Consider the following 8,158-nt stretch of genomic DNA (forward strand, 5'->3'; position numbering starts at 1 on the left):
CATCACAATTCGGCTTGTGTCAAAATGTCTATGGGAAAAGGAAATGAGCATTTAGTTCTCTGTATGCATTCAAGCTAACAAAACATCCAATGTAGACCAGGTTTTAAGCACTCCCCAAACTGCAAAGAGATATCACTAGTCAAAACAATTCTCTTTCTCTGGTGAGCCTTGCCTGCCCCAAGAGCCTATGTAGTTTTCCAAAATTACACGACTACTTTGAGGTTTATCCTTTCTACCGCCTGCCCTCAACCCAAAGGGAAAAAAAAAAGTATTTTTTGCTGGAAACTCCAACAAAGCCTTCCCTCTCTAGAGACCTGCACCTTTTCTAGGGACTCATAAAGTTTTCCAACTTAGCAATACTTTGTTGTGGAGGCATTCTGGCAAGACACTCAAGGTCTTTAGAGTTTTGACATTTTTCTCTGGCATTCACAGGCCACATAACTCATGGTGACAGAGAAGGGCAGGGCGATAGTCAGGCTTTGCTTCTCCCCATCATCACTCTGTCTCTTGTTGTCCTCAGCTCCAGCTTTTAAGTGGCCCAGGAATTCTTTGCTTGGCACAATAACTTGATGTCATTCAGGAATTCATCTGCTAGGTCCAGGAGACATGATCTAGGAACTTCTCCATCATTTGTCAGCTGGCATTCCTGCAGCTCTTAGCTGGGTCCAGGAACTTCTCTTAGTGAGCCATCTGTCTCCATCAGCTGCCATCTTTCAATCTGTCTCTGGCTCTGTGTATTTTCCCATAATGAGTAAAGTGAAGGTTGTGAAAAAATGTGAATGCTTCAGCTAACATAGCTCATTTGCTCTTGTCTTTAATCTCAGAATGCACGACTCAAGTCAGAGCAGTTGTGGCACATCAAGAATCTGTTAAGTGATCTAACTGAAGAGCAAAAAAAAGCAGAAGCAGCCACCGTTGTGACAAGGGAAGAAGTGGAAGAGGCCCTGAAACAAAAATGGAAATTCATTAAAGACCAGGAACAAAATTTGAAAGGTTATTTAGTAATGATTGGAATTTATCAGTAACATTTATTTATTGAACTGTCAATTGAATGTCTTTTTTTCTCTACAGTGGGATCAAGATACTATGAGCATTTCTTTTCTTTTTTTTCAACTTAATAGTATTTTTTTTTCAGTTACATGTAAAGATAGTTTCCAACATTCATTCTCCTCCTTACTTCCACCCTACTCAAGATAGAAAGCAATCTGATGTAGGCTACCTGGGGGTTAGGAACGGGATAAGCCAGAATGAAGACTTGGAAGGACTAAGGAATTCAGGGATGGTGAGATGCAGAACTGGGACTAGGTCTCAGGAGTCTTGGTTCATGTCTTCAAGATACAGCAGTGTATTTTGACAAAGACAATGAGAATAGTCAGAAAGTATTAAAGGATGTTGCTTTCATTGACCTTATGACACTTGTCATCGTTGCCCAAAATGTTATGTATTTTCATGCTTCAGACTTCAGGGAGCATAGCCAAACATAGTTCAGACTTCCTCACCTGAAGAAAGATAGGCTATTTAGACTTAATCTTCCCAGAATCATACGGCTGTCCTACAAAAACATCTTCAATTCTCTCTGGCACTAGTTTCCTGCTAAGCCATGTAATTCTCACAGAAACAAAATGTGCTAGACTAAGCAACCCAGAGGCCTGGCTGTTTTAAATCAACTGCTTACAGGCAATTTTGGACTAGTAGAAAGTCTGATGCTGTCATTAGGGCTACTGGCAAATTTACTGCCTTCTTGATTATGGTGAGTACCATCTCATAGATGGACTACCTGATATTGCTGATTTGATCATGTGTGTTTGAACTAGCTCATGGGAGCCAATTGTTAAATATTCACATAAATAAATAAATTTACTTTTATGGAGTTGGTACATGCTAAAAATCTGGGGTTGGTTTATTGTTTTGTTCATTGTCTAGATTTAAAATTATGGGAAAACTTATTAATGCATTAAGCCTAAAAATATTTCAAGCATACTTTCCCCCCAGAAGGAGATAAATTAACCTTTATGGGTACACCTATATCTGTAACTGTTTGAAAAAGTAGTTTTCAATCATATCTGATTCTTTGTGATTCCTTTTGGGGTTTTCTTGGCAAAGATACTGGAGTGGCTTGCCATTTCCTTCTCCAGCTCATTTCATTGATGAGGAAAAGAAGGCAAACAGTGTTAAGTGAATTGTCCAGAGTCACACAAATGTCTTAGGCAGGATTTGAAATTATGAAAATGAATCTTCCTGATTCCAGGTGCAACATTCTTTCCACTGTATCATTACAATGTTCCCTTTTAAAGTTTTTCAGTAGTAAACAATCACAACTAAAGATACTGACATCTATCAGAAGAGCTTAGTAGGGATATTGAGTAAGGATGAATTTATATAAATTAAACTTCTTCCTGATGAATTTATATACATTACACTTCTCCCTGTTGGATTCACCTCTGTGGTATAGTGGATGGAGTGCTGGACTTAGACTTGGGAAAACTTGAATTAAAATGCCATCTCAGATAGTAGTTATACGATCTTGGGCACTTTCCCCCTCAGTTTGCTTAACTATAAAATAGGGATCATAATAGAAACTACTTTCCAAAGTTATCAGGATCAAATGAAACAATATCTGTAAAATACTTAGCACAGTACTTGGCACACAGTAAAATCTATATAAAATTTTTTATTATTATCGTCAATGTTTCATTAACATCTGGGAATCAGAGACATGTGCAAAGTGCCTCTGATGGCTTTGCCTCAGAGGGTTTGCCACTGGGAGTCTCTTATAGAATTTCTGCTACTGCTTCAATGTTTCTCCTTAGCATTTTCAGTGCCTATCCTTACAAAAGTCCTGAAAGCAATCCTTACCCTAGGGGCTAATGTGTTAAAAAAAACTATTTGTTCAAAAGTCCTGGAAAGATTTACATGAACTGAAACTAAATAAAGTGAACTAGAACCAGTAGAACATAGTACACAGCAACAACAAGATGGGATGATCAACTATGATAGACTTGGCTCTTTTCAACAATGAGGTGATAGTGGCCAATTCCAATAGATTTGTGATGGAAAGAGTCATCTGTATCCAGAGAGAGAGAACTATTGACACTGAATGTGGATTATAAACTAGTATTTTCACATTCGTTGTTGTTGTTGTTTGTTTGTTTTCTTGTTTTCTTTCTTTTTCCCTACTTTTTAATCTGATTTTTCTTATATAACATGATAAATATGGAAATATGAATAGAAGAATTGTACATGTTTAACCTATATTAGATTATGTATTGTTTAGGGGAGGAAGAAAAAATTTTGAACACAAAATCTTACAGAAATGAATGTTGACAATTATTCTTTATACGTATTTGGAAAAAAATAAAATACTATTATTATTTTTTAAAAAACTATCTGAGACCCTGGCTTATGGTTTTTAAATTGCTTTCATCATAAAAGTTCCAGGAGGTAGATTAAATACCCCCATTTTACAGATGAAGAAGTAAAAGCTCAGGGAAATGAAGGGATATAGATACAATTACAAAAGAAAAGGACAGAATAGTCTATTTGACTATTAGTCAGAATGGTCGATTTGAATATAGACCAAAGTCTTTTCCATCCAAATCTATGGATCTTTACAATATATAAGGCTATTTCTATCTCTGGGAAGTACTAATTTATATGATTATAAATGAAAATAAAAGGGTAGGTTTTCATGAGGAGTGTATCCTAAAATTTCACAATAAAACAGCTAAAACTTTCAAACTTTGTGATTAATTCATTAGAGACATTTCAATAAAGTGTTGCCAGAACTTTGGTGGTGACCTAAGTAAAAATTAATTCTTGGTCAGAAGCATGATGAGCCTGGATAGTAGATGTACACCAACAAATGCTACATGTAATTTAACAATTTAAGGGGACCATTATATTCTTATCAATCAAACAAAACAAAACAATGTTTGTAGGTGATACTAGAATTTTTGATCATCAGACATACTAGGTAAGCTCTCATGATGGCCAAGACTCCACACAATGCCTCTGAAGTAGAAGTGGCAGATAAAGAAAGTTTTCATTAAAAGAATGGCTTAAAATAAAAGTATCATGTTGTTTTATATGATGACAGTATTTTTCAGTTATTATTCTTTGCCCTGGGTATCTAGGTGGTATAGTGACAGAACACTGAACCTGGAGTTAGGAAGATTCATTTTCCTGAATTTAAGTCTGATCTCAGACATTTATTAGCTGTGTGATCCTGGACAAGTCACTTAACACCGTTTGCTTCAGTTTCCTTATCTGTAAAATGAGCTGGAGAAGGAAATGGTAAATCACTTTAGTATCTCTGCCAAGAAAACCCTGAATTGGATTACCAAGGATCAAACACCACTGGAAAATGACTAAACAACACTTTACTCTTATGCAATCAGATTACAATGTACTAGTAACTATAGAATAATTATCATTGAGAGAACAATATGGTCGAAATGATTGACTATGATGTTACATTTTTGTTTTCTTTCAATAGATATGCGCTTACAGATAAACAATGCTGAGAAAACATTCCTTGAGAAACTTGGAGAGAGGGAATATTGGGAAGAATACAAGAATGTAGGAAGTGAACAACATGCTAAGCTAATCACCTCCTTAGAAAATGACATCAGTTCAGTTAAAGAGAATACAAGGAAAATGTCAGGTCAGTTCTTCTAAACTAATACAAGTACATATAATGAATTCTCAGAAGGAAGACAACACTGGAATGAATAAGGAGAAAAAAAGGTACTTCTCATATTATACATCATCATTATTAACGTACGGAGTTAGGGAAGGAAGCAGTCTCCCTAAATCCTATAATGAGGTTCCAAGAGATTATAGAAGGCAATATCTACTAGAATAAGCAGTAACTTTTAGTATTAGGAAAATATCCTTGGGATTAGTGAGCATCCAGAAAATTGGCTTGAAAATGCAGTGGATGAAAGGGGAAGATATTGTAAGGCAATGGAATCAGGGTAAAAAAGTGTTTTCTCTCTCCCAATACAGATTCCTTCTGAATATGATGCAACTTTTGTATCTGTTGTCTAAGACTATGGGATCTTAAAATTTGGAATTTGAGAGTATTCTGCAGAAATGAGTAGATGATTCATATATTCAATGACAGAGAAGCAGAAGGCACTTCATAGGTCATCTGGCCCAACTGAGGAACCAGAAACTTAGTGAATTTAAGTGACTTACCATTTGTCCAAAGTCATATAGGTGTCATTATCTGACACAGGATCCAACTCAGAGCCTCTGATTTCAGAGCTAACATTCTTCATTGTACCACTCTGATTTCCTCTAATAATTAATGTAGAGCAAGAATGTATAATATTCCATAATTTGTCAGTAAACACAGTAATATGTATCAGATACTCATACATCTTCTTTTAATGAGTTCCTCCTGGGACCTCCATCTTGTGGAAGCCAGCCAACCTTCATTTTCCTTCCAGATTTCCTTATGGATTTCTGGATATCTTCATTCCTCTGCCTGCCAACTTTTTGCTTTTTAGTTCACTTTTACATGTTATTTTCCTCATTAGAATGTTAGCTCATTAAGAGCAGGGACTGTCTGTCTTTTTGCTTTTATTATATCCCTAGCAATTAGCACAGTGTCTTGCACATAGTAAGTAACTAATAAATTCTTGTTTTTTACCTTCCTTCTTTCTTCCCTACCTGCTACTCTCCTTTCTCTACCTTATTTCCTTCCTTTTTTCTTTTTTCCTTCCTTCCTTCCTTTCTTTTTTTCTTTTCTTTCTTCCTTCCTTCCTTTCCCTCTTATCTTCTCACCTCTTCTTTCTTCTCTCCTTTCCTCCCTTCCTTCTTTTCTTCCTTTCTTCCTTTCTAGAATTTCCTCTCTTTCTCTCTCCTCCATATTTCTTTTCTTCCTCCCTTCCATACTCCCTTCTTTTCTTACTTCTTTAAGAAGGATAAATACTAGAATATAAAGCAGATGCCCTCATTATCTCCTAATTGGTGGTCTAAGGTAAATGCAGCGATGCTTTATTTTCCTGTCTTTTAAAGTGAGCTCTTTATGAAATAAATGTGTTGCTGGGAAGGCAGAATACGTGTAGTGGGTTATCCTTTATTTAATTGTCTGAGATGCTGCCCACTTTTACAGAATTTCTGAAGGGGATTTAGAACATTAAGTTGTGTTTAGAGATTTAGATATCCAGTTAGAAATGTTTCAAATAACTTATCAATAGCATTAGATAAGAAAGATGCTCTATTTTATTAGGGTTGTTAAAATTTTCAAATCATTTTAAGCAATGGTGGCTTTCTGGTCATGGATTCAATAACATTAAATTGGTTCTTTAGCTGTTCAACTGTTAGAAACCTATGAAATTTGTATCTAAGAAAGAATCTTTCCCCATTTTAAAAAAATTAACAAGCATTGTCTCTTCCTCCAAATTCTTCTCTCCACAAAAAAGAAAAAAAAAGAAAAGCCCTTTTAATAAATTTGCAGTTATGAAACAATATCAGAACGCAAGATAGTCTACATATTTAACCCATCATCAGTGTCAGGGAATTAGTAGAACTCATCATTGGTCTTCTTGGGATCATGGTTGATAATTATGTTAATCAGAGTTCTTAAGTTTTTCAAAGTCATTCATCAAAATTGTTAATTTTTACAATGTTGTTATGGTATAAAGCCTTTTTATAGTTCTGCTCCCTCTACTCTATATCATTTAATACAAATATGTCCAGATTTCTCTGAAACTATCCCTTTCATCATTTTTTTAGCACATAACATTCATATAGCTTAATCTTTTCAACTGTTTCTAATTAATGGGCACTCTTCAGTTTCTAGTTCTTGATCTACAAGAACTGTGGTAGTTTTGTATAGGAACTTTTCCTCTTTGACATCTTTTTGGGTACATATAGGCCTGTTGCTGATATTTCTGGGTTAAATGATATGCAAAGTTTAGTAAAGTTTTTTGTACTTCTAAATCCCTTTCCAGAATGATTGTACCAATTCACAGCTCCAAGTGTGGTGCACCAATATGCTTATTTTCCCACAATCCTTTGAACATTTTTCATTTTCCATTTTTGTAAACATTCTCAGTCTGATAAACATAAGCTGTAATCTTAGAATTGTTTTATTTCTCCAATTATTGCTTATTTATGGCATGTTTCCATATGAATATAGATAGCTTGAATATCTTCCCATGGATGCCTCTTTTGCAAGGGCCAAGCAGACAACCAACATATGATGGGATTTGAAGGGCAGACAGTTGCAAAATATTGTTACTATCCAGGTGCCATAGATTATGCTTCTTCCCAACAGTGGGAACCATTTTGTGAGAGCTCTTACTAAAAGGTTGAATGAGGGCAGGGAAAGATGCTGAAAATCAAGAAAAGAACACAGAAACTCTCAGTGGAGAAAAAAGAAGGAATTTGGTTATTTTACAACTTTGCCTGAAATTAGCTCTGGTTTTCTTTTGAAAGAATATTATAGAGCTTCTCTGGATGAAACTAGAAAGAGAATTAGCAGCAACACCTTGAAACAAATGGTTGAAAAGAAGGAATTGGCCACACAGGTATATTTTGGTTTTCTATTTTTTTTCTTTTGCCTTGCTTCTATATATGTTTTTTCCAAATACACTGGCGTTCCAAGTGGGTTTATTTCAATTAAGTTATATCATATATTTGTTACAACAAAGAAATATTTGATTAATGGAATATAAATAAAATTGTGAATTGTCTAAAATGTAATAGTAATCATAACTTTTTTGTATTTAACATGTTTAAGATACAAATATTCTAACAATGGATTACAGCTAGTGAGCCATAAATTTATTACTTTTCCCACTACCATGCATTATATGCTTATTTTAAAACAAACCCAGGACATAAAATCTTAATTTATAAATAAAATAATTTTAAAAAGAAGTTTCATCTCAAGGACAGCATACTAAAAAGTCAGCTTATCTTTTTTGTCTTATCTACCCCACTTGGAATTAATCCAAGATCATTTTCAAAATAAAGCTAGCTTTCTGAAGGTCCTCCAGAAGGGCCTTGGTCTTAGCAGGATAGACACCATGAGAATGGATAAGAATAGAGTCCAAAGTCTTTATTGTCTCTTACACAGTCTGTGTCTGTCATAGTCTGACCCAGTCTCAGTCTCATTTAGCAGTCTGCCAGTCTGCCAGTCTCA

The 8,158-nt window shown here is 35.0% G+C and overlaps 1 protein-coding gene across 3 annotated transcripts in view; it reads left to right on the top strand.

Annotated features, from left to right (window-relative positions):
* CCDC83 (coiled-coil domain containing 83) overlaps nt 1-8,158 on the top strand; it is a 63,955-nt gene that overhangs the window by 34,855 nt on the left and 20,942 nt on the right. For all 3 annotated transcript variants that reach the window (XM_074304647.1, XM_074304646.1, XM_074304645.1), the window contains exons 4-6: nt 825-993; nt 4,496-4,663; nt 7,450-7,541. In XM_074304647.1, coding sequence (XP_074160748.1) covers nt 825-993; nt 4,496-4,663; nt 7,450-7,541 — 429 coding nt within the window. The remainder of the gene's footprint in view (nt 1-824; nt 994-4,495; nt 4,664-7,449; nt 7,542-8,158) is intronic.

The sequence above is a fragment of the Sminthopsis crassicaudata genome, chromosome 3 (assembly GCF_048593235.1).
Source record: "Sminthopsis crassicaudata isolate SCR6 chromosome 3, ASM4859323v1, whole genome shotgun sequence".
Lineage (NCBI taxonomy): Eukaryota > Metazoa > Chordata > Mammalia > Dasyuromorphia > Dasyuridae > Sminthopsis > Sminthopsis crassicaudata.